This window comes from Dendrobates tinctorius, unplaced genomic scaffold (genome assembly GCF_039654945.1).
Source record: "Dendrobates tinctorius isolate UK_male_01 unplaced genomic scaffold, ASM3965494v1 ptg000126l, whole genome shotgun sequence".
Taxonomy (NCBI): Eukaryota; Metazoa; Chordata; class Amphibia; order Anura; family Dendrobatidae; genus Dendrobates; species Dendrobates tinctorius.
This window is the reverse complement of record NW_027361794.1, coordinates 29,295,023-29,322,459: the sequence shown is the minus strand read 5'-3', so window position 1 is coordinate 29,322,459 and position 27,437 is coordinate 29,295,023. Positions and strand designations below refer to the sequence as shown.

General features: G+C 43.6%; 1 protein-coding gene across 4 annotated transcripts; it reads left to right on the top strand.

Moving 5' to 3' along the window:
* Window positions 1-368: 368 nt before the first annotated feature.
* On the top strand, window positions 369-24,747 carry LOC141047125 (uncharacterized). Of its 4 annotated transcripts, none has more exons than XM_073542084.1 (6): window positions 5,289-6,424; window positions 6,500-6,580; window positions 6,706-6,840; window positions 12,795-12,954; window positions 13,065-13,163; window positions 23,483-24,747. In XM_073542084.1, exon 6 carries the CDS (start codon window positions 23,632-23,634, stop codon window positions 24,415-24,417), a length of 786 nt encoding a protein of 261 aa, XP_073398185.1. In that variant the 5' UTR covers window positions 5,289-6,424; window positions 6,500-6,580; window positions 6,706-6,840; window positions 12,795-12,954; window positions 13,065-13,163; window positions 23,483-23,631; the 3' UTR covers window positions 24,418-24,747. The 4 variants fall into 4 exon arrangements, with proteins under 4 accessions (XP_073398186.1, XP_073398185.1, XP_073398183.1 ...); XM_073542082.1 differs by having other exon boundaries at window positions 6,706-6,947; XM_073542083.1 differs by having other exon boundaries at window positions 6,706-6,947; window positions 23,480-24,747.
* Window positions 24,748-27,437: the final 2,690 nt, after the last annotated feature.

Below are 27,437 nucleotides of genomic sequence, written 5' to 3'. Positions count from 1 at the left end.
CTATAATTATCTGTATGTAGAGAATGAATTCAGTCCCTGTATGTGTTTCCTCCAGATCTATCCAGTAAGAGGACAACACCAGAGAGATGTCCCCGTCCTCTTCTTCCACAGGACTGTAACCAAGAAGATCCCAGTGCTCCTCAGGATCATCAGGTAGATGGAGAGAAGGTGTCAGGAGATCTCCCCTATGATGTGTAGACGGCTGTGAAGGTCTTGTGCTCAGTCTTGTTTTATCCACCAGTATTATATGTTTTATACTTGTGTAATGAGAACGGTGGAGATGGCAGGATTAGAGCCGATCATAGATGGGACTTCTCCATCTGTCTGTGACTTTTACAATATTTGTTTCAGGGTGAAGATCTGACCCATATTAATACTACAGAGACATATGTGAGAGATGATGAGTGGTGTAAAGAGGAGATAACCACATATGACTACCCAGGTGAGTAGTAAACAATGAATCCAGAGAAGTCACAGATTCCTCTCAGTCAGCGGCTGTGGCTGCTTTATCGGTGGTGTAGTCCGGCCGTATTACCATGATCACCATTTTGCCTCTAGACCACAACATTCTCCTCCACCCAAAACTGTTCAAATGACTTTGGGCATTGAAAGCCCTTTTCTATAGAACTTACGACCTGGAGGATCCACCTACCTCCTGGTATTAGTGTGAGGGTGATCCCTTAACCCCTTCACCCCCAAGGGTGGTTTGCACGTTCATGACCGGGCCAATTTTTACAATTCTGACCACTGTACCTTTATGAGGTCATAACTCTGGAACGCTTCCATGGATCCCGGTGATTCTGACACTGTTTTCTCGTGACATATTGTACTTCATGTTAGTGGTAAAATTTCATTCAAATAACTTGCGTTTATTTGTGAGAAAAACGGAAATTTGGCGAAAATTTTGAAAATTTCGCAATTTTCCAACTTTGAATTTTTATGCCCTTAAATCACAGAGATACTGCACACAAAAAACTTGATAACTAACATTTCCCACATGTTTACTTTACATCAGCACAATTTTGGAACCAAAATTTTTTTTTGTTCGGAAGTTATAAGGGTTAAAAGTTGACCAGCGATTTCTCATTTTTACAACACCATTTTATTTTTAGGACCACATCACATTTGAAGCCACTTTGAGGGGTCTATATGATAGAAAATACCCAAAAGTGATACCATTCTAAAAACTGCACCCCTTAAAGTGCTCAAAACCACATTCAAGAAGTTTATTAACCCTTTAGGTGTGTCACAGGAATTTTTTTGAATATTTAAAAAAAAATGAACATCTAATTTTTTTTCACAAAAAAAATACTTCAGGTTCAATTTTTTTTATTTTACCAAGGGTAACAGGAGAAATTGGACTGCAAAAGTTATTGTGCAATTTGTCCTGAGTACGCTGATACCTGATATGTGGGGGGGGAACGACTGTTTCGGCGCATGGCAGAGCTCAGAATGGAAGGAGCGCCGTTTGACTTTTTCAATGCAAAATTGGCTGGAATTCAGATCGGACGCCATGTCACGTTTCGAGAGTCCCTGATGAACCTAAACAGTGGAAACCCCCTACAAGTGACCCCATTTTGGAAACTAGACCCCCCAAGGAACTTATCTACATATGTGGTGAGAACTTTGAACCCACAAGGGCTTTACAGAAGTTTATAACGTACAGCGGTACAATTACAAAATCATTTTTTCCACAAAAATGATCTTTTCACCCCAATTTTTATTTTCCCAAGGGTAACAGGACCCTAAAAGTTATTGTGCAATTTGTCCTGAGTACGCTGATACCCAACATGTGGGGGTAAACCACTATTTGGGCGCATGGCAGAGCTCGGAAGGGAAGCAGCGCCATTTGACGTTTTTGGCTGGAATTGAGATCGGACATCATGTCGCGATTGGAAAACCCCTGATGTACCAAAACAGTGGAAACCCCCTACCAATGACACCATTTTGGAAACTAGACCCCCTAAGGAACTTATCTAGATGTGTGGTGAGAACTTTGAACCCCCAAGGGCTTCACAGAAGTTTATAACATACAGCCGCACAATTAAAAAAATCATATTTTTTCCACAAAAATGATCTTTTCACCCTCAATTCTTATTTTTCCAAGGGTAACAGGACCCTAAAAGTTATTGTGCAATTTGTCCTGAGTACGCTGATACCCCACATGTGGGGGTAAACCACTATTTGGGCGCATGGCAGAGCTCGGACACCATTTTGTAAACTAGACCCCCCAAGGAACTTATCTAGATGTGTGGTGAGCACTTTGAACCCCCCAGTGCTTCATAGAAGTTTATAACGCCCGGGCATGAAAATAAAAAATTTGTATTTTTTCCACAAACATGATCTATTAGTCACCATTTTTTTATTTTCCCAAGGGTACCAGGAGAAATTGGACCCCGAAAGTTGTTGTCAAATTTGTCCTGAGTATGCTGATACCCCATATGTGGGAGAAAACTACTGTATGGGCACACGTCGATGCTCGAAAGGGAAGTAGTGACGTTTTGGAATGCAGACTTTGATGGAATGGTCTGCGGGTGTCATGTTGCCTTGGGAGAGCCCCTAATGTACCTAAACAGTGGAAACCCCCCACAAATGACCCCATTTTGAAAACTAGACCCCCTAAGGAACTTATCTAGATGTGAGGTGAGCACTTTGAACCCCCAAAGGCTTCACAGAAGTTTATAATGCCAGGGCATGAAAATAAAAAAATCGTATTTTTTCCACAAACATGATCAATTAGTCCCCAATTTTTTTATTTTCCCAAGGGTAACAGGAGAAATTGAACCCCAAAAGTTGTTGCCCAATTTGCCCTGAGTACGCTGACACCCCATATGTGGGAGAAAACTACTGTATGGGCACACGTCAGGGCTCGGAAGGGAAGTAGTGACGTTTTGGAATGCAGACTTTGATGGAATGGTCTGCGGGTGTCATGTGTGTTTGGAGACCCCCTGATGTACCTAAACTATTGAAACTCCCCACAAGTGACCCCATTTTGGACACTAGACCCCCCACGGAACTTATCTAGATGTGTGGTGAGCACTTTGAACCCCCAAGTGCTTCACAGAAGTTTATAATGCTCGGACGTGAAAATATAAAAATCATTTTTTTCCACAAAAATTATATTTTTGCCCCCAATTTTTTATTTTCCTAAGGGTAATTTGTCCTGAGTAGGCTGATACCCTACATGTGGGGGTAAAACACTGTTTGGGCGCATGGCAGAGCTTGGAAGGGAAGGAGCACCATTTGACTTTTTCAACTCAGAATTGGCTGGAATTGAGATCAGACGCCATGTTGCATTTGGAGAGCCCCTGATGTGCCCAAACAGTGGAAATCCCCAATGCTAACTCCAACCCGAACCCCAACACACCCTAACCCTAATCTCAGCCCTAACCCTAGCCCTAACCCTAGCCCTAACCCTAACCCTAATGGAAAAATGGAAATAAATACATTTTTTTTATTTTATTATTTTTCCCTAACTAAGGGGGTGATAACGGGGGGTTTGATTTACTATTTATGGCGGTTTTTTATTTTTGGCAGCTGTCGCATGCTATAAGACGCTTTTTATTGAAAAAATAGTTTTTGCATCACCACATATTGAGAGCTATAATTTTTCCGTATTTTGACCCACCGAGTCATGTGAGGTCTTATTTTTTGCGGGACGAGTTGACGTTTTTATTGGTACCATTTTCGGGCACGTGACATTTTTTGATCGCTTTTTATTCCGATTTTTGGGACGCAGAATGAACAAAAACCAGCGTTTCATGAATTTCTTTTGGGGGGGTGCGTTTACACCATTCCGCGTGCGGTAAAATTGATAAAGCGGTTTTATTCTTCGGGTCAGTACAGTTACAGCGATACCTCATTTAGGTCGTTTTTTTTATGTTTTGTCGGTTTTACGCAATGAAAACTATTTTATATAAAAAATAATTATTTTTGCATCGCTTTATTCTGCGAGCTATAACTTTTTTATTTTTTCGCTGATGATGCTGTGTGGCAGCTCATTTTTTGCGGGACAAGATGACGTTTTCAGCGGTACCATGGATATTTATATGCGTCTTTTTGATCACGCGTTATTACACATTTTGTTTGGCAGTATGAAAATAAATAATTATTTTTTGCTTTGTTTTTATTTTTATTTTTTAAGGGGTTCGCTAAAGGGGTTAACTAATGGGACAGTTTTATAGGGCGGGTCGTTATGGACGCGGCGATACCTAATATGTGTACTTTTATTGTTTTTTTTTTATTATTTCCAAAAAATGGATTTATTTGGGGGAATATTTTTTTCTTTTTTCTAATTTATTTGGCGATTTTTTTAAATTTATTTTAAAACTTTATTTTATTTTTTTTTAACTTTATTAAATAGTCCCAGGTGGGACATCACTGTCCTGTGACAGATCGCTGATCTGTCACATCACAGATCACTGTGACAGATCAGCGATCTGTCACAGGCACTGCAGAAGGCTTCCTCATGCCTGCGCTTTGCAGGCACTGAGGAAGCCAGCTTCCTGCAGGCCCCCGAAGGCCTCCGTCGCCATCTTGGATTCGGGGCCCTGCAGGAAAGGAGCCCCCCGCAGCAGCGCTGCACATTGCGCTGCCGTGGGGGGCTCAGGGAAGCACGGAGGGAGCCCCCTCCCTGCTGATGCTTCCCTTTAACCCCCGGTACACCGCGATCATGTTTGATCGCGGTGTGCAAGGGATTAACGTGTCGGGGACGGTCCGTGACCGCCCCTGACACATTGTGCCGGGTGTCAGCTGTGATAATCAGCTGACACCCGGCCGCGATTAGTGGCGCTCACCACGTGGGCGCCACTGATCGCGGTAGACGTACTATCCCGTCCATGGGCATAGGGGCCCGGGTCCCATGGACGGGATAGTACGTCTGATGTCAGGAAGGGGTTAAAGTAAGATTTATATGATACCGTTACCTGCTCAGATCTATAAACTACAAAGCCAAATAACAGCGTACGTAGAATGTGCTGACAGTGTTCAGAAGGGAAGGAGCTCCATTTAGCTATTTGAATAAAGATCTTGCTGAAATAGTTTGCAGACACAATTAGTGATGAGCGAGTATACTCGTTGCTCGGGTGTCCTCCAAGTATTTTGTCGTACTCGGAGATCTAGTTTTCGTCATCTCAGCTGCATGATTTGTGACTTGTAGACAGGACAAATACATGTGGGAATTCCCTAACAAACAGGCATTACCACATGTATTCAAGCTGTCTAGCAGTCGCAAATCATGCAGCTGAGACGACAAAAACTAAATCTCCGAGCACACCAAAATACTTGGAGGACATCCGAGCAATGAGTATACTCGCTCATCAAAAGATATCCACCATGAACATGCTTGGCACTACCTTCTCTGCTTTACATATCCCAAGGATTGCTTTCCTCATCGCCCTTTAACACCGTTACATGGACCTAGACTTACACAGGGACCCCTAGGCTTGGACCATGGTGTTACCTGCTATTCCGTGGTGTTAGATGGCAAGAAGAATAGTCAGGTAGCTGGGTCAGACCCAGAAGGACAGAATACAGAATCAGAAGACACAAGAGTTGTCAGTAAACGGGCCACGGTCACAGCAGAAAACAAATACACAAGCCGGGAGCTGAGCACAGAGGACTGAACCAGAGGAGAACAACGCTGTATCTGGCAGATTCCGGCCATGTGCTTTGGGCTTTAGTAGGGTGTGGTACTTTCCAATTGGCTGAAGTAGGGAGCAGATTACTCCAGCTGGACAGCAGGAACAGATCCCAGATGAGATTAGACACACTATATGCAGAAGCCCTAATATAACTAAATGAGGCTGGTTTCACATTTGCGTTTTTTTGCGCTGGAAAAAACGCATACGTGCGCATGCGTTTTTTCCCCTATATTTAACATGGGTGCGCTTACGTGCTCATTGGCATACGCACGTATGCGTTTTTTGTGCGCTGCATTTTTTGGGGTGTGCGATTTTAATTTCAAGATGCAACATGTTGCATTTTTTGGTCCGACCAACTGCTTAAAAAGAAACGCATGCGCACGTTTTGCGCAAAAATTGACCATTATGGCCTATGGATGAGCATACGTGCGCATTGGCAAGCGCATGTATGCTTTTTTTGGCGCATGCGTTTTTTTTGGTGTCCACTAGTTAGACTAGTTATAAAATTCCCAACCTAAAAAAAGGCTATATAAAGGAGGTGTCTGCCAACACTGTATCACAACTATACAGACACACTGGAGAGCAGAAATTCTGCAAGAAACGAACCCATCTTCAATCCCAGCTTCAGCGTCAAGAATGTGAGTATTATTACATATAATAATGTATGCCTGTCCTTTTAAATTGTATATGTACTAATGCGTTTTATTATTTTTACATGCAGTATGTCTTCGGAATCTGAATATTCCCCATCCCGGCAGGAACTGGCGCAAGCAGACCGTGAGGTGATTATTTTCGTGCGTTTGGTAAGTATATCTGCTGCTTCTCCAAATCTCTTACGGTTTTTTTTTTTTTTTCAGACATCGTCATCTTCTGCGGACGTGACTACTGAGGGCGAACAGCAGGAGCAGCCAAGCCAAGTCCCGGTGGTGATACGTAATGTAAGTATCAAATTATTTGTGATGTTCTTTATTTTTTATCTTCTATATTTCCTCTTTTCTGTATCTCTTTTATAACTTTTTATTCACTCAAAATTCGAATATTCTAATGAATGTGTTTTGTCTAGGTTCCACAACGAGATGAAGACGTTTGCCTGGATAATGAGCAGCTTATCCGCCTGGTCCAGGAGCGTGGTCCGTTGTGGGACAGCTGTGACCGGCTGTACAAGGACAATGTGGTGACCCGGCGGCTATGGAATGAGGTGGCCGCAGCATTGATGGATGGCTGGGACAGCGCCACTGCAGCCTCCAAAAGGGCGTTTTACCTGCTCTGTTATGCTGCAGTGACTAAATGTCATGGGAAGCCTAGGTAACTTTAGGCTGAAACCCTGGGGCCCCTGCGGTGTCCCTCAGACTAGGGGAAACCCTGTCTGTCCCTCAACCCAGGGTTTATACTGAAGGTGTGCCTGCCTGGGCCTCCACCCTGTCCTTGTCTCCTGTCCAGCCCTAAGCTGAACCCACCACCCTCCACCCAGTGAGGAGACCAAACACCAGACCCCACAAATAAGTATGGACAGGGATAACGGAAATACACTACACCGCGTACACACAGGGGAATACAGTAATGTGCAAGGGCAACCAAATAATACAACACAGGGAGGCAAAATGGCAACAATGGAATATACTACTCCAGCAACCGTATGCTCCTTAGACCACCACTCCAGACCGGTATCGCTTAGCACATGGCAAGAGCTATAGTAGGCGACGCCCATAGTCACACAGGGCAATTTAAAGACAGAGGGCGTGGCTAAGCCCTCAGCCAGAATGACAACCTGGTTAACCCAATCCAAGCCGGATCGGAAGACCAACCAGCGCCGCTGAGAACCATGTGGTAGGATGGGGTATTACCGCTGTCTGCCGGACACCCTGGTGCGAACAGTATCCGACATGACAGTACCCCGCCTTCTACGAGGGACCCCAGGAACCTCACAATGTCGAGGACCCGGCTTGTCCGGATAGCGGCGATGAAACACTGTAATCAGTCGGTCCGCATGTATGTCCGAGGCCGGCACCCAAGTCCTCTTCTCAGGACCATAGCCACGCCAGTGGACCAAGTACTGTAGAGTGCGACGCACTACCCGAGAGTCAACCACCTTGGACACCTCAAACTCCAATGTGCCATCCACCAAGATGGGAGGTGGTGGCACGGGAGAAACATCAACAGCACCCACGACTTTCTTAAGTAACGCCTTGTGAAACACATTGTATCTTGTATACGGCAGGTAACTCTAAATGAAATGCCACAGGGTTAATAATTGCGGAGAATGATCCTAAAAGGACCAATGAACCTGGGCCCCAACTTAAGCGATGGTATTTTGAGTTTGATGTTCCTTGTAGACAACCACACCCAATCACCCACACACAGGTCCGGACCAGGCACACGTCTACCGTCAGCCACACGTTTATACCTAGAACCTACATTCAGCAAGCGCTGCTTTACTCTCCTCCAAACGGATGACAATTGTGCTCCCAACTGGTCCTCCTCAGGGACACCTGCAGAGCTCCCTTGGCGCAAGGTACAGAATTGGGGATGTTGACCATAAACACAAAAGAAAGGAGATTCCCCAGACGATTCCTGATAATGATTGTTTATCGCGAATTCAGCCAGAGGAAGAAACGCCGACCACTCTTCCTGATTGTCAGACACAAAACAGCGTAAGTATTGTTCTAGGTTTTGGTTCATACGCTCAGTATGCCCATTTGACTGAAAGCTGATGAATGAGACAATTTAATCCCTAGGCGTGAATAAAAAGCTCTCCAAAATTTTGCCACAAATTGTGTACCTCTATCAGATACAATGTCAGACGGGACACCATGAAGTCTGACCACCTCGCGAATAAATACCTGAGCAAGGGTCTTCGCATTGGGCAAAGATGGCAAAGCAACGAAATGCGACATTTTAGAGAACCGATCAACTATTACCAGAATGACCGTGTTCCCAGCCGAGGAGGGCAAATCCGTAATGAAATCCATGGAAATCTCAGTCCATGGCTTACTGGGCACACAGAGAGGATGCAATGTGCCAGCAGGACGGGAGCGTGGTGTCTTGGCCCGTGCGCACGTGGTACAGGCTGACACATATGAGGCCACGTCCTGCCGGATTTTGGGCCACCAAAAACGACGTGATACAAGTTCCAGAGTGCCCTTAACTCCTGGGTGACCTGCCAGGACAGTATCGTGATGTTCCCCTAACACTTTTAAGCGTAGGTGTAGTGGCACAAACGATTTATTAGGAGGCAGATCTGGCGGTACCTCCTCCTGAGCATCAGCAATCTCTGCCTCAACCTCTGTCGTGAGAGCCGAGACCACAATTCCCTTTTGGAGGATAGGCACCGGATCCTCACGTGGCTCTCCACCCGGGAAACATCTGGACAAGGTATCCGCCTTAGTATTCTTAGAACCTGGTCGGTGTGTCACAAAAAAATTGAACCGGGTGAAGAATAACGCCCAGCGAGCCTGTCTAGGTGACAGGCGTTTAGCAGACTCTAAATAAAGCAGATTCTTATGGTCTGTTATAACAGTAATATGATGGACAGCCCCCTCCAAGAAGTGTCGCCATTCCTCAAATGCCAACTTGATGGCCAACAATTCCCTGTTACCAAAATCGTAATTACGCTCGGCCAGCGACAGTTTCTTGGAGAAGTAGGCACACGGATGCAATTCGCCCAAGGATGGACCCTGAGACAGTACCGCCCACACACCAACCTCTGATGCATCCACCTCCACGGTAAATGGTAGGGAGACATCAGGCTGAACCAAGATGGGAGCTGAAGCAAAACTGTTTTTGAGGAATTCAAACGCGCGCACAGCAGCCTCAGACCAGTCAAAAAAATTGGTACCTTTTTTCGTCATGTCGGTGAGCGGTTTAGCAATCATAGAAAAATTCTTAATAAATTTCCTATAATAGTTGGAAAAACCCAGGAATCGCTGAAGCGCCTTGAGATTATCAGGCCGATCCCACTGCAGCACCTTAGCGGTGTCCATTTTAAACCCTGAGGTGGAAATTACATAACCCAAAAAAGGTAATTCTTGGACGACAAATACACATTTCTCAAGCTTGGCATAGAGCTTGTTTTCCCTGAGCAACTTCAACACCTGCCTAACATGCTCTATGTGTGCATCACGGTCGCGTGAGTAAATAAGACTGTCATCAAGGTATATAATAACAAATTTCCCCAAGAGATGAGAAAAGACATCATTTATGAAATGTTGAAATACTGCTGGCGCGCTCGTCAACCCAAATGGTATCACCAAATTCTCAAAATGACCCTCAGGGGTATTAAATGCCGTCTTCCATTCATCCCCTTGACGGACTCTTATGAGATTGTACGCCCCCCTGAGGTCAAGCTTGGAAAACCATTTGGCACCAGACACCTGGTTAAACAAATCGGGTATCAGTGGCATCGGGTAGGGGTCATGAACCGTAATCTGGTTGAGTTCCCTGAAATCCAGACGCGGGCGTAATCCGCCATCTTTCTTCTTGACAAAGAAGAACCCCGCCGCCAATGGAGATGATGAAGGCCTGATGTTCCCTTTGCTTAGACTTTCTGCAATGTATTCTTTGAAAGCTTGCCTCTTAGGACCTGAGATATTAAACATCCTGGCTTTTGGTAACTTGGCCCCCGGTTTTAACCTAATAGCACAGTCATAGGGTCGGTGCGGTGGCAGCTCTGAACAACCTCTTTGAGAAAATACATCAGCAAAGTCCAGCAGTGGCTCCGGGATGCTGGGAGTCACAGCGGAGATACACGTGGCCAGACAACTCTCCTAGCAGTATCTGCTCCACTGAATTATGTCCTGGGTTTTCCAATCAATCACCGGATTGTGCATAGACAACCATGGAAACCCCAGAACTATCAGCAGGTAAATTACTGAGCACCTTACATGTTACCCGCTCAGAGTGTAGGACCCCAATGTGGAGTTTTACATCAGCCACAAACTCTTTAATCTCCCCTTGTGAGAGAGGGGAGGCATTGATGGTAACCACCCGGATAGGATTAGGCAGCGTCTCCACCTTAAATCCCTCAGTACGCGCAAACTTTTCATCAATGAGATTAGCGGCTGAACCACTATCTACAAATACAGTAATCGACAGCTCTTGGCCCCCGATAACTACCTTGGCAGGGAGCATACACTGGGAGACCACCACGGAGGATATGCAAAGGCTCAGACTAGACTCCTCCAAACCCTCTGAGCCTAGCAGTTTTCCGCCGGCATGTCTTTCTTAGGTACCAGGGGGCAAGCAGTAATAAAATGTCCTTTTTTGCCACAAAAAAAACAGACCCCTTGCTTTCTGGGCAAGGGACATTTATGCTTGTTATTATGTGTATGTGATATACCAGCAATCTGCATAGGTTCCACGGATTCACCTGGGGCGACCTCACCAGAGACTGCCCCTCCCCCCACAGGCTATGTCTCCTGCGACCTCTGACGAAAACGGCGATCAATGCGTACAACAAGTACCATAGCAGCCTCCAGAGAGGCGGGAGTCTCATACATTAGCAGAGTTTGTTTAACCCTTCCAGAAACCCCATGCAAAAATTGACTCCTTAGTGCAGGGTCATTCCATTGAGTGTCCACAGCCCAGCGACGAAATTCCGTACAATAATCCTCCGCCAGTCGCTCACCCTGGAGTAGAGAGTGTATTTTAAACTCTGCTAACGCCAGTCTGTCAGGATCGTCATAGATTAAACCCAGAGCAGAAAAAAAAGGTCTGCAGACTCAAATGCTGGTGAATCAGAAGGTAGTGAAAACGCCCATGCTTGTGGGTCACCACCCAGCAAGGAAACTACCAAGCCCACACGCTGAGCCTCATTTCCTGAGGAGAGAGGACGCATGCGAAAATACAATTTGCAGGATTCACGAAATACAACGAACTTACAGCGATCACCAGAGAATCATTCAGGGAGAGTAACTTGGGTTCAGCTGCCCTGACTGCTGTCTCAGTTTGCACAGCAGGAACTGAGAGGCCTTGTTGCTGGACCGCCCCCCTCAGTTCAGTGACCTGAATGGACAGAGCCTCCAGCTGCTTGGTTATGGAGACTATAGGATCCATGGTAAATAATCCTCTTTTTTTTTTCTTTTTTTTTTTGGGCCGACTATAATGTCATGGGAAGCCTAGGTAACTTTAGGCTGAAACCCCGGGGCCCCTGCGGTGTCCCTCAGACTAGGGGAAACCCTGTCTGTCCCTCAACCCAGGGTTTACACTGAAGGTGTGCCTGCCTGTGCCTCCACCCTGTCCTTGTCTCCTGTCCAGCCCTAAGCTGAACCCACCACCCTCCACCCAGTGAGCAGACCAAACACCAGACCCCACAAATAAGTATGGACAGGGATAACGAAAATGCACCACACCGCGTACATACAGGGGAATACAGTAATGTGCAAGGGCAACCAAATAATACAACACAGGGAGGCAAAATGGCAACAATGGAATATACTACACCAGCAACCGTATGCTCCTTAGACCACCACTCCAGACCGGTATCGCTTAGCACAAGGCAAGAGCTATAGTCGGCGACGCCCATAGTCACACAGGGCAATTTAAAGACAGAGGGCGTGGCTAAGCCCTCAGCCAGAATGACAACCTGGTTAACCCAATCCAAGCCGGATCGAAAGACCAACCAGCACCGCTGAGAACCATGTGGTAGGATGGGGTTTTTCCGCTATCTGCCGGACACCCTGGTGCGAACAGTGTCATGACACTATTGTCCTTGATGGCACTGTTGGGTTTCGATATATTCTAGCAGGAAACCCAACAGTGTCATCTGGCTCAACAGTGACTGCTTTGGGTATTGTATTGCTGTATTTTGCCGCTGTGACTATTGTCCTTGATGGCACTGTTGGGTTTCGGGCTAGATATATTCTAGCAGGAAACCCAACAGTGTCATCTGGCTCAACAGTGACTGCTTTGGGTATTGTATTGCTGTATTGTGCCGCTATGACTATTGTCCTTGATGGCACTGTTGGGTTTTGGGCTAGATATATTCTAGCAGGAAACCCAACAGTGTCATCTGGCTCAACAGTGACTGCTTTGGGTATTGTATTGCTGTATTGTGCCACTGTGACTATTGTCCTTGATGGCACTGTTGGGTTTAGTGATAGCATATGTCGTGCATGAAACACAATTGTTCATGTTGTTGGTTTGTTTTTCCAACAGTGGACAAAGTCCGAACACGTTGGCGCTCGATCAAGGACCGCTTCAACAGTGATGTTCGTGCTGAGGGCCAGGTTCGCAGTGGATCTGCGTCAAGGACAAGAACAAGATACCGTCACTATCACGCGTTGCAGTTCCTAAGTCCGGTCCTTGCCACCAGATCGTAAGTATTATAATTTTTGGGTTTTTATTTATATTAATCTGTGTTTTTCTAATCCACAGCTGATGCTTCTTGTAAAGGCATGATAGTAATGATTTTCCTTTCTTCCACAGCACCTGGAGCAGCACCCTGCAACCTGGCCCTGGAGCGGTCCTTCATCGGACGTCCTCTGACCTGTCCCAGCCATCCGACAGCCAGGAAGCACCTTGCAGGTCAGCCACACAGACAGCTAGTGACCAGGAAGCTGGTCCATCAGGTGTTCCCCTGTCCCAGGTCTCTGCCACTGGTTATGCAGGCACTACCTGCCAGCGGCAGAGGGCCTTGGACAGGAATGTCTTGCCTGAGTTTATGCACTTGAGCGAGGCCTTTAATGCCAGCCTCAAGTCGCTGTCCGACAGATAGGAAAGCGGTTTTTCACTCATGGAACGTGGTTTTAACCACATGCAACACCGCTTCCTTTCTGTCGAACAGCGCCTTGACCGTCTGGAGGCCGACCTCAACAGACCAGCGCACCATTTTTTTAGTAAGATTGAAAAGGGCATGGCGGAACACCTTAGTCCTGAGCAACAGCTGATTGTGCTGCAGGCCTGCAACAATGCTTTCTTGCAGGCTATGCAGCATAATCGGTATGGGCAGCAGTCAGTGGTGTCATTTCCACCTGTGCCACCATTGACTCGCTTCACCTCACTACCGACTTGTGCTGCATAACACTGCACGGACACCTCTATTCAAAGCCAGGACACCCACCGTTACACCACCACAAGTCTGAGTGCAGCTGGTCACTTCACCAACACCACCATGGCAAGCGCTGCTCCTGTCTGGAGCACCACTGCCACCCCCATGCATGCTTGGAGCACAGCCACCACTACGCAAATGTGGAACAGCCCTGCCACAAACACTACAACATGTAGTAGCCCTGCCACCACCACTCCGCAAACCTGGACCATCACTGCCGCCACCAGTCCTCCTGCAAGGACGAGCACTGCCACTGCCACCACAGAGCATCAGCAGCTGCAGCAGCAGCCACAGCAGCAGCCACAGCAGCAGCAGCCACAGCAGCAGCAGCCACAGCAGCAGATGGGGGACCCACATTCGTTATTTGCTCTAAGTTCAATGCGCCAACAATCAAGGCGGGAATTGGGCCCAAATAGGTCCAGGCAGAAAAGTTTGTGTAAACAAGCACTTCGGACCAATGTACCTGAACCTCTTTCATCTCCTCAACCTTTTCTACTTCAAGTCCCATAACTGGACTCCCTTCCCCCACAAGTTTTGTTGCCCCTTCCCCTAGAACACCTTCTTCAACTGTAAGTTCTGCATCTTCCCTGCATACCCCCAACTTGCAACCATCTACCCCCAAACGCAGAAAAAAATAAAGTTTTGTTTAATTTTTCTGTTTCAAAATAAATTAAAATTTCTGGTTCACCATAAGTTTGATTAATGTTTTTGGCGCCGCTCACACACACTGCACCGTACACACAATGCGACTTTAACTTTGCAAGGTGTCATAAAAAATGTTTGGAGGATTGGCTGTTTTTACCATCCTCATTTCACTTACTGTGATTCTAGGCAAGGGGGATTATTGATATACCTTGTAATTAACAACATACTCTTGTGTGTTGAATCCACTCATGGGTAAAATACACATCATATGTTAAATACCAAGGCCTAGTATAGTCATACCAAGGCCTAGTATAATTGTTAAATACCAAGGCCTAGTATTATAACTAGAGTTTTAACGACTAGGATCTGGTTTTCGGGCCAAAAAAAGGCAAGTTTATTGCGAAACATTACCACAATGGGAAATAAAAGTTGGAATTGAGCTGATTACATTCATCCACTCAATGCAGACTTTTATTCCCCATTGACTTGCATTCGGGTTAGGTTTTGAACAAATCCTTTTTTAACACTAGTTTTACAAGTTTCATTTGAAAAAAATTTGGTTTCCTGAAACCCGATCCTACCAAAGTCGCTCAAATGTCATAATCATAACTATTTATCTATCAATCATGGCCTGGTTATATTGATCAATCATGGCCTGGTTAATACACATATCATATTTAACCTGCAGCTTTGCTTACGTACCAATATATTTCACGCAGACTAGCGATGCTGCATTTTAACTCATATGTGTATTTACCTGCCCAGGTGTGAGAACATCATGAATTCACAGGTATACATGGGAATTTTTTTATTTTATTGGAGTGTAAAAAGCATAGTGCACTCGGTACTGGTAGCAAATCAGGTTTTTTATTAACATTAACAAACAAAAACATTTACACCATTTCATCTTGCCAGTGCACCCGTCCTACATCAGAGACAAAGTAGACCGCAAATTGGTCCCTCATTTGGCCAACTTCAACGGATGACCTGAGAGGGTGCTGAGTGAATTCAGGCAATGGGTTAGGAGCATCATCATGGAGTTCAAAGGTCGGGTGCTCTTTAGCTATCACAAAATTATGTAGAACCACACAGGCCTTCACCACCTCATCGACTGTTTCAAGTTTAAGATTAATGGCTGTGCCGAGAATTCGCCATCTTGAGACAAGAATCCCAAAAGCACACTCGACAGTTCTTCTGGCCCTGGTCAGCCTGTAATTAAATATTTTTTTGGTGTGGTCCAAGTCCCGGCTGGAGTAGGGTTTCAATAGGTTTGCGCACATTTGAAAAGCCTCATCCCCAACCATTACAAAGGGCAGTGGCAGAGCTTCGGTGTGGGGAAGAGGCCGTGGCATAGGGAAATTAAATTGTTTGCCATACAACCTCCGGCCCATGTCTGAGTTTTTAAAAGCCTGTGAGTCATTACCATGGCCAAATGCTCCAATGTCCACTGCTACAAACATACATCCGGCATCCGGATGTCTTCCAGGTGCAAAAATTAAAGATGTGTCTGACAGGATATCAGGACTCTTCAGACCTACAGATGACTACCCATTCCTGCTACTACATGTGGGGACAAATGACACCGCAAGAAACGACCTGGAAATCATCTGCAGAGACTTTGAAGACTTAGGCAAGAAAGTGAAAGAACTGGGAGCGCAGGTGGTCTTCTCTTCCATCCTCCCAGTGGATGGCCATGGAACAAGGAGGTGGAATAAGATTCTGCAGGTGAATAACTGGCTACGTCGATGGTGCCATCAGCAACGATTTGAATTTATGGATCACGGAGTGAATTACCTTTACGATGGACTACTTGCTAGAGATGGGGTGCACCTTACGAAGACTGGAAAACATGTATTTGGAAGTCGCCTTGCTACACTTGTAAGGAGAGCTTTAAACTAGAACAACATGGGAAGGGAAGCAAAAGACCAGAAAAAGCCATACACCTGACAAATGCTATTGAGAACTCTGCTATTAGAAGTGGAAAGGAAGAACAAAGACGAAAGAATCTAATTAATAAAAATATTGGAGAAAGAGAAACCAATCACAAACTATAATGTTTCTATACTAATGCACAAAGCATGGGCAACAAACAAGGAGAATTGGAACTACTAACACAGGAAAAGAAATATGATGTCATTGGAATCACTGAAACTTGGTGGGACAATACACATGATTGGAATACAAGACTAGAAGGATACAACTTATTTGCAAGAAACAGACTTGATAAACGAGGAGGAGGTGTTGCATTGTATGTTAGAAACGCGTATATCTGCACAGAGATTGAAGCTTCAGAGGGAAGAATACAAGGATAGAACAATGGAAAGGACACCATTGTAGGCATTTACTACAGGCCGCCTGTGCAAGCTGAAGATATGGATGAACTCTTTATGCATCAAATGGCCAAGTTCTCCAAAAAATATGACGTAGTTGTCATGGGAGATTTCAACTATCCAGACATTTGTTGGGAATCTCTCTCAGGCAAAACTAACAGGTCAAGGAAATTCTTATCCTCTCTTGCTGACAACTTTATCTTCCAAAAGGTAGGGGAGAAAACAAGGGGAACTGCTACCTTGGATCTAATCCTTATAAACAGGGAGGAAATGGTTGAGGAGGTAAAAGTGGCTGGGACCCTAGGAGGTAGTGACCATGCTATTTTAGAATTTTGGATAACTAGAGGAGGAAGACCTGTGAAGACTCAGACGTCAAGGTTAGATTTCAGAAAGGCAGATTTTAAGGGATTCAGAAAGGGAATTGGAGGGATCCAATGGCTGGATATCCTTAAAGACAAAAATGTCCAGGAAGGATGGGAAATTGTTATGATTGAGTCACCGAGGAGGAAAAAACAAAACACAAGCTCAGCCCAGAAAATCAGAGAGGTTGGAAACTAGCGGATTGCAGACCCCTAATCCTATCACACAGCTAGCAGTAGCCGTGGAGCGTTCCCACGGTGATCCTAGACACCTCGTCACAGCCGGAGATCTAAATAAGCCTAAAGAGAGAAAAGGGAAAAACTGACTGCCCCAGAGCAGACCCCAAAGCAATAGGCAGCCCCCAACATATAATGACGGTGAAATGAGATGAAAACTCTAACACAGATAGAAAGATAGGTTGAGCAAACGATGGGGCCCAAGCTAACTAAAAAGGACAGGACAGAAAAGCTGCTGTCTGCAATCCGAGAAAGCCCTGCTAAAAATATTACCTACACAACTAATAAGCAAAAAGGATCCTGAAGTCACTAGACTTCAAACCCTATATCAGCACTCAGAATATTCTGAAAGCAGAGCAAAAGAGAACACTGATCAAGGAATAAGAATACAGCACATCCCCAGCCGGGGATGGCTGAACTCAAAAAACAAGGTAAACAAAACCAAAACTAATAAGTTCAATAGCAGAGCAAAAACTTATCTTTGAGAAGCAGAAATCAGACTGGTCTCCAAGAATCCAGCAGAGAAATCACCAGCCACTCAGAAGGGCGTCGGCTGCCTTATATCTAATCTGAAGTTCCTGTTACCCAGTCACAATCCACCTGATCAGGTGTTTGATTTCTTTCATCCAAATCAGCCTCACTACATTCCTTCACCAGAAGAGGGTGATCCTCGGACACAAACGGTGAATGTACAGATAAGCTCAATACAGAAAATCTTGAAAAATGAAATTCTCAAAGCACAATTGTTAACAATTCCGAAAAGACGGAAGAATAGGAAGCATTTAAGGAAACCAGGATGGATGAACACAGAACTTAAGCACATGCTAAAAAGGAAGAAAAAAATGTTTATGAAATGGAAAGAGGGAGGCATATCTAAAGAAGAATATAATGCTGCCTGCAGAACCTGCAGGGCACAAATCAGATTATCTAAAGCTGAAAATGAATTGAGGCTTGCAAGAGATGTCAAAAGCAATAATAAAGGATTTTGGGGATATGTCAAAAGGAAAAGAAAAGTCAAAGATGCTATAGGATTTTTACAGGATGAAAATGATGAAATGGTAAGACAGGATGTTGAGAAGGCCGAAATTTTAAATTCCTATTTTGCATCTGTTTTCTCTCAGAAAGGAAATGTAACATCAACTGTTCTTCACTGTCCTATTAAGGGAATAGAAGAATCCAGGATATCTATAAACAGAAAGAAAGTGAGGAAACACTTAGCTAACCTATATGAATTCAAGTCTCCAGGTCCAGATGAATTACACCCCAGAGTACTGAAGGAGATAGCAGAAGAAATTTTTGAACCCCTCTCCATAATCTTTGAAAATTCTTGGAGAACAGGAGAAGCCCCAGAAGACTGGAGAAGAGCAAATGTTGTTCCTATCTTCAAAAAGGGGAAGAAGGTGGACCCAGGCAACTCTAGGCCGGTGAGTCTGACTTCTATACCAGGAAAGATGTTTGAACAAATTATTAAACAACATGTATGTCAGTACCTGGATAAGAATGAAGTGATTAAACAGAGTCAGCATGGGTTTGTAACTAATAATAAGTCATGTCAGACTAACTTAATTTCCTTCTATGACGGAATCACTGATTGGATGGATCAAGGAAATGCTGTAGATATATTATATCTTGACTTCATCAAAGCATTTGACAAAGTATCTCACACAATCCTTATTGAAAAAATGACTAAGTATGGAATGGACAAGGCAACTGTTAGGTGGATTCATAACTGGCTTAGTGATCGGACCAAAAGAGTGGTCGTAAATGGCTGCACATCCAGTTGGACGAAGGTCTCAAGTGGGGTACCACAGGGCTCTGTCCTGGGCCCTGTATTGTTCAACATCTTTATCAATGATTTAGATGAAGGAATTGAGGGTAAACTGATTAGATTTGCTGATGACAAAAAGCTAGGAGGGATAGCTAATACTAGAGAAGAGAGAGAGGATTCAAAAATATATAAATAAACTGGAGAAGTGGGCAGCAACTAACAGAATGGTTTTTAATAGGTTAAAATGCAAAGTACTACATCTGGGCAATAAAAATGAAAAAAGCATATACAGAATGGGAGGAATAGGGCTAAGCAACAGCACATGTGAAAAAGACTTGGGTATACTAATAGATCACAAACTGAATATGAGTCAACAGTGTGATGCAGCAGCAAAAAAGGCAAATACAATTCTAGGATGTATTAACAGAAGCATACAGTCTAGATCACGTGAAATCATTATTTCCCTCTACTCCTCTTTGGTCAGACCTCATCTGGAATATTGTGTCCAGTTTTGGGCACCACATTTTAAAAAAGACATCAAGAAACTGGAGCAAGTTCAGAAAAGAGCGACCAGAATGGTGACCGGTTTGCAAACCCTGTCTTATGAGGAAAGATTGCAGGATTTGGGAATGTTTAGTTTGCAAAAGAGAAAACTGAGAGGAGACTTAATAGCAGTCTACAAATATCTAAAGGGCTGTCACATTGTAGAAGGATCAACTTTATTCTCATTTGCACAAGGAAAGACTAGAAGCAATGGGATGAAACTGAATGGGAGGAGTCACAGATTAGATATTAGAAAAAACTTTTTGACAGTTAGAGTGATCAATGAGTGGAACAAGCTGCCACGAGAAGTTGTGACTTCTCCTTCAATGGAAGTCTTCAAACAGAGGCTGGACAGACATCTGACTGGGATGATTTAGCGAATCCTGCTTTGAGCAAGGGGTTGGACCAAATGGCCCAGGAGGTCCCTTCCAACTCTACGATTCTATGATTCTATGATTCCGAAATGGCCATGAGTACTATTGAAAAGTACTTTTTGTAATTATAGTACTCAGATCCAGTCCTTTTGGGCTTGATTATCCGGATGTGTTTACCATCAACAGCTCCCAAACAGTTGGGGAAATTGCAGCCTGTCCAGAATTTGTCAGCAATTTCCATCCACTTTTCAGTGGTGGGCAGGGGCATAAATTCTGGACAAAGAGCCCGGCAGGTGTCCGCAACAATTCCAGACAAGGTAGAGATTCCAATACGGTACTGGAAGTGGAGTGAAGATAGGGTTTCTCCAGTCGCCAGGAATCTGCAAAACAGAGAAAGAATTAAAATTAATATTTCTGTATATGGTTTTGTAAAACTATAAAATAAAATATTAGTACATTCACGAAAAATAATTAGCCAAGATTTTGAATAGTACATGTAAAAAAAAAAACTATCAGACCCAACCACTTGGTTTTTAAAAATATTACGTACCGTAATGTCACCAGTAGCCGTTCCTCAGGAGGAATCGCACGACGGAACTGTGTGTCCTGTCTCCGTATGGATTCTTGGACACGACCAAGCAAATCCCTGAAGCTTTCTTGGGACATCCGGATATAATCTGTTAATTTCTCCGGGTTTGCCTGTAGCTCACTGTAGAGGGTGTGGTATGCGCCATGGCTCTCCCGGAGTTCAACAATCGGATGTATCCACATACGCCACCGTTGCCGTCTTCACTGCCTCTCTCTCTTCCTTTGTTCATGGCAAGCAACTGCATACGCCTGAGCCATCGCGATGTCCAAATCCAAGTTGAAGTGAAAACTCTTCCAGCGCAGATCCATGTTGACACGAGAAAAATCAAGCAAATGTGAAGAATACTGTAGACAGAGTCTATATATTAACATACCACACCGCCACTGACGTCCCATTGGTCGGGTGTGTTGGCAGATTGTTTTTTTTTTTTTTTTTGGGTGTGGACAAACAATCTTGAAAAAACGCATATGCACTAAAAACGCACTAAAAACGCATACAAACGCATAAAAACGCTGCGTTTTTTCCTGCATGCGCTTAAAAATGCTTGAAAAAAATGCAGCGTTTGTATGCGTTTTTTCCATGCGTTTTTATGCGCAAAAAACGCGCAGCAAGAAAACTCAAGTGTGAAAGTAGCCTGACAGAATAGTCAAAATCCCCATAAAGTGATTCCATTTTATAAATGAATTCACTGAGGGTTATAATCTATATACATGTGGTCAAAATTGTTGTTACCCCTCATTTAATGACAGAAAAACCCACAATGGTCACAGAAATGACTTGAATCTGACAAAAGTAATAATAAATAAAAAATCTATGAAAATGAACAAATGAAAGTCAGACATTGCTTTTCCACTATGCTTCTACAGATTTTTTTTAAAAAAAAATAAAATACATGAAATGGGCCTGGACAGAAATGATGGAACCCCTGAAAATAATGTGACAAAAGGGACATGTTACATCATGGTGTGTCCACTAATTGGCATCACAGGTGTCTACAATCCTGGAATCAGTGAATGGCCTGTATAGAGGGCTACAGATACTCACTGTGCTGTTTGGTGACATGGGGTGTATCACACTCAACATGGACCAGAGGAAGCGAAGGAAAGAGATGTCTCAGATTAGAAAAAAAATTATAGACAAACATGTTACAGGTAAAAGTTAAAAGACCATCTCTAAGCAGCTAATGTTCTTGTGAGTACAGTTGCACATATTATTCAGGAATGTAAGCTCCACGGGACTGTAGCCAACATCCCTGGACGTGACCGCAAGAGGAAAATTGATGACAAATCAAAGAGACGGATAATATGAATGGTAACAAAAGAACCCAGAAAAACTCCTAAACATATTAAAGGTGCACTTCAAGCTCAATGAACATCAATTTCACATTGCACCATCCATCAGTATATGAGCCAAAGTGGACTTCATGGGAGACGACCAAGGAGGACACCATTGTTGAAAATAATCATAAAAAAGCCAGACTGGAATTTGTCAAACTACATGTTGACAAGCCACAACGCTTCTGGGAGAATGTCCTATGGACAGATGAGACAAAAATTGAACTTTTTGGCAAAGCACATCAGCTCTATGTCCTCAGACAGAAAAATGAAGCATATCACGAAAAGAAGACTGTCCCTACTGTGAAACATGGAGGAGGCTCTGTTATGCTCTGGGGCTGCTTTGCTGCATCTGGCACAGGGTTTCTAGAATGTGTGCAGGGAACAATGAAATCTCAAGACTGTCAAGGGATTCTAGAGAGAAATGTGCTGCTCAGTGTCAGAAAGCTTGGTCTCAGTCGCAGGTCATGGGTCTTGCTACAGGATAACAACACAAAACAGACAGCTAAAAACATGCAAGAATGGCTAAGAGGAAAACAATGGACTATTCTGAAGTGGTCTTCTATGAGCCCTGACCTAAATCCTATTGAGCATCTTTGGAAAGAGTTGAAACATGCCGTCTGGAAAATGCAACCTTCAAACATGAGACAGTTGCTCTTGAGGAGTGGGCCAAAATACCTGTCGAGAGGTGCAGAAGTCTCCTTGGCAGTTACAGAAATCGTTTGATTGCAGTGATTGCCTCAAAAGGTTGTGCAACAAAATATTTTAGTTAAGGGAACCATCATTTCTGTCCAGGCCTATTTCATGAGTTTTATTTTTTTAAATTCTGAGGAAGCATGGCTGAAAAGCAATGTCTGACTTTCATTTGTTAATTTTGATAGATTTTTTATTTATTATTACTTTTGTCAGATTCAAGTTATTTCTGTGACCATTGTGGGTTTTTCTGTCATCAAGCGAGAAGTACCAACAACTTTGACCACGTGTGTAGGAGGAGTGAATATTTTGACTCCACAGCCACTTTCCAGAAATGAGTACGCAGTGGATGTTGGAGAGTGAAAATCACACATTTGCCATTTTCTTACCCAGCACATAGTGCCCAGATTGTGCTCCAGGAGACACACACCGCAAATTAAGCAGATTCTTCTCACTATAATATTACTAAATACAGGGATCCTAAATGTTGTTTGCGCACACTGCAAGACTCCGAAGTGAGAGCGGATTTTGCTGGATTGGTTTATGGAAACCTTGTTGCTTTTCAACAGCCTTTGAGCCACTAATAGTGTGGGAACCTCTGTTTTTCCATTGACAGATGATGGACCTGAGTGGGGACTTGTTTTTTGTGAGATGAGAATTGGTATTATTTTCGCCCACATAACATTGATTGGTTTCTTTTTATTCAATATTTGGGAGGCAGAATGAACAAACAGTTAAACACCACACACTTCTGGTTCATCCAACAAGGTTTTCTATTAGACTGTGAACTGTCATGGTCTTGATAAAAATAAATAAAGTTTTTTACATAACTTGCCATTTTTATGGACAGTGTAAGCAGAAATGTTCAAAAATATAAAACTGGGATATTTTATTAAAAATAATAATTGTATTTTATCTTAGCAGATGACTGTACCAGGAGATCAGAGGGACAGCTGACATCTTCAATTTTTAAATCTGATGATCTTGAGATCCTACAAGATACAACTGAAGTGATTGATATTACTCCAGATATACCATCATCCATTCACAGCAAAGATCTGTCATCTGATCCTATGAAACAGGTCCCATCTTCAGATTCATTACCGACTACTAAAGAAAATCAAAGTCACAAAAGAGGCAATAAAAAACAAACTGCTCCTACAGGAAAGAAGTCATTTTCATATTCAGACTGTGGGAAATATTTTACATGGAAATCACATTTTGTTAACCACATGAGAATTCACACAGGGGAGAAGCCTTTTTCCTGTTCAAAATGTGAGAAATGTTTTGCACGTAAATCACATTTTGTTACTCACCATAGAACACACACAGGGGAGAAGCCTTTTTCCTGTTCAGAATGTGGGAAATGTTTTAACCAGAAATCACATTTTGTTAATCACCAGAGAACTCACACAGGGGAGAAGCCTTTTTCCTGTTCAGAATGTGGGAAATGTTTTAGCAATAAATCAGATTGTGTTAATCACCATAGAACTCACACAGTGGAGAAGCCTTATTCTTGTTCAGAATGTGGGAAATGTTTTGCACGTAAATCACATTTTGTTACTCACCAAAGAACTCACACAGGGGAGAAGCCTTTTTCCTGTTCAGAATGTGGGAAATGTTTTAACAATAAATCAGATTGTGTTAAGCACCAGAGAATCCACACAGGAGAGAAGCCTTTTTCCTGTTCAGAATGTGGGAAATGTTTTAACAATAAATCAAATTGTGTTAAGCACCAGAGAATCCACACAGCAGAGAAGCCATATTCATGTTCAGAATGTGGGAAATGTTTTAAATGGAAAATAAGTCTTGATAGCCATCAAAGAACCCACACAGGGGAGAAGCCTTTTTCCTGTTAATGTGGGAAATGTTTTAACCAGAAAGTGCTTCTTGTTAGACATCAGAGCAGTCACACAGAGAAGCTTTTTTCATTTTCTTAATGTGGAAAATGTTTTACTTGGAAATCAGTTGTTAATAAACATCAGAGACTTCACATGGGGAGAAGCCTTTTTTATGTTCATAGTGTTGGAATAATTTTAACCAAAACTGAATCTTCTTAAATGGGTTGTCTCTTGTCATTCCTCATGTTTGCTGACAAAAGGATAAAACTAAACTTTATTCCAAATGTAAAACTATACCCATAATTCACCCCCTGAAGGTTAGTCAGTAGGTGACTAATAGAAAAAACATGTACCCCACAGTTCAGTATATAGGGTGAGGTGACGTATACATACTCACTCTCCAAGCCTCTCATTTCTACAGGTTTCATCGTCCTCACCAAAGGTGACTCATCAGGAGACTATTTAATATTGACCTACATTCAAGCGAGACTAGACAAAAAAAACTAAAATCATGTATCATGTTATCCGAAACAGTCAGAAAACTAGACACATATTGGCAGATCCCAGACCTCAAACTATATACTGTGTAAGTTTATAAGCTCCTCCAGTGTCAGGAATAGATAGTATGTGAAAATACAGTATAATTCTTGTGTTTTCTCCTATAGGGACTGCCCTAGTTTGGTAATGTAACTGCTGATAATTAGTAGTGCAGACAAATTATCCTAGACTAAACTCAGTCTTCAGACGGCCCAATATGTACCACTCAGGGAAAACTTACCTGCTCCAAAGATCATTAGCAGCTTCTAACTAATGGCCATGCTGCGGTCTGTCAGGGAATGAGTGCAATATCGTTATACAGACTAGGGATATGTGCAGTCATAATGTCTGGGAGATATGTGCCATTATTTAGTATGAATATGGAAATTATCTCTGAAAGGTAAGTGTTCCCTGAGTGGTATATACTGTATTCTCACATACTATCTATTCCTGACACTGGAGGGGCTTATAAACTTACACAGTATATAGTCTGAGGTCGCCCAATATGAGGCTAGTTTTCTGACTGTTTTGGTTAACATGATACATGATTTCAGGGTTTTCTTCGTCTAGTTCCGCTTGAATATAGTTCAATATTAAATAGTCTCCTGATGAATGAATGAATCCAATGAATATTCATTTCTCTTAAGTAGCGGCACACGTGACCGCCGGCGGCAGCAGCAGGAAGCCAGTGGCTGACACTGCGCGCTACTGAAGAGCAATGAATAATCACCGCTATCTCCAATGAACAGTCCCGGTAAGTACTCCGGCAGCTGTGCTCTGCTTATGAGCAACGCATGACGTCCCTGCCATGTGCTGCTTACAAGCATGAGGCTGTGTCCCCAAGTTGCATTTTTTAAGCGTTTCTGCCTCGGCGGAAAAACTTAAAAAACGCTATAAAAACGCATTCCCATGCAATCCTATGGGAATCACCAATTGCTGTGCCCATGCCGCATATTTTTTCTCTACGGAATCACATCGCGGTAAAATCCGCAGCATGTCCATTAATTTTGTGGAATCGCGGCAATTGCGCCACCATAGGATTGCACTGAAATGCTCACTTTACGCATGTGGCTATGCCCACCATGCGTAAAGTGAGCGCTTCATGTGCGGATGGTACCCAGGGTCTGGAGGAAAGGAGACTCTCCTCCATGCCCTGGGTACCATATTCCTGTGAAAAATAGAAGTAAAATAAAAAATCGGGATATACTTACCCTCTGTCAGCCCCCGGAGTCCTCCCGGCCCTCAGCGGCGTGCCAGCAAGTTCCGTTCCCAGGGATGCATTGCACAAATGACCTTTGCAACATCACGGTGACATGACCGCTACGTCATCAGACATCATTCGCGCAATGCATCCCTGGGAACGGAAGTTGCTAGCAGCATCACTAAGGACCGAGAGGACTACGGGGGCTGACAGAGGGTAAGTATATCTCTATTTTTTTAAAATTATTTACTGAACGGTAAACCACTGGGTAAATCTGACATGGAGAAGGACTTGGGGATCCTAGTTAATGATAAATTTACCTGGAGCAGCCAGTGCCAGGCAGCGGCTGCCAAGGCAAACAGGATCATGGGGTGCATTAAAAGAGGTCTGGATACACATGATGAGAGCATTATACTGCCTCTGTACAAATCTCTGGTTAGACCGCACATGGAGTACTGTGTACAGTTTTGGGCACCGGTGCTCATGAAGGATATAATGGAACTAGAGCAGGTACAAAGGAGGGCAACAAAATTAATAAAGGGGATGGGGTAACTACAATACCCTGAGAGATTAGCAAAATTAGGATTATTTAGTCTAGAAAAAAGACGACTGAGGGGCGATCTAATAACCATGTATAAGTATATAAGGGGACAATACAAATATCTCTCCGAGGATCTGTTTATACCAAGGAAGGTGACGGTCACAAGGGGGCATTCTCTGCATCTGGAGGAGAGAAAAGGTTTTTCCACCAACATAGAAGAGGATTCTTTACTGTTAGGGCAGTGAGAATCTCGAATTCCCTGCCTGAGGAGGTGGTGATGGCAAACTCAGTCGAAGGGTTCAAGAGAGACCTGGATGTCTTCCTGGAGCATAACAATATTGTATCTTACAGTTATTAGGTTCTGTAGAAGGACGTAGATCTGGGGATTTATTCTGACAGAATTTTATAGGCTGAACTGGATGGACTAATGCCTTTTTCTGGCCTTACTAACTATATTACTATGTTACTATGTTCTCCACCCAGAGTCTCAAGATACATTTCTTAGCTGCCAGCAGAGCAATATGTACGGCATCGGGAGCAGAACAATATGTATGGCATCGGGAGCAGAACAATATGTGCGGCATCGGGAGCAGAACAATATGTACGGCATCGGGAGCAGAACAATGTGTACGGCATCGGGAGCAGAACAATATGTACGGCATCGGGAGCAGAACAATATGTACGGCATCGGGAGCAGAACAATATGTACGGCATCGGGAGCAGAACAATATGTACGGCATCGGGAGCAGAACAATATGT

Excerpts from the sequence above, each read along its gene's own strand:
- LOC141047125 (XM_073542085.1), top strand. The coding sequence starts at position 23,632 with ATGAAACAGGTCCCATCTTCAGATTCATTACCGACTACTAAAGAAAAT.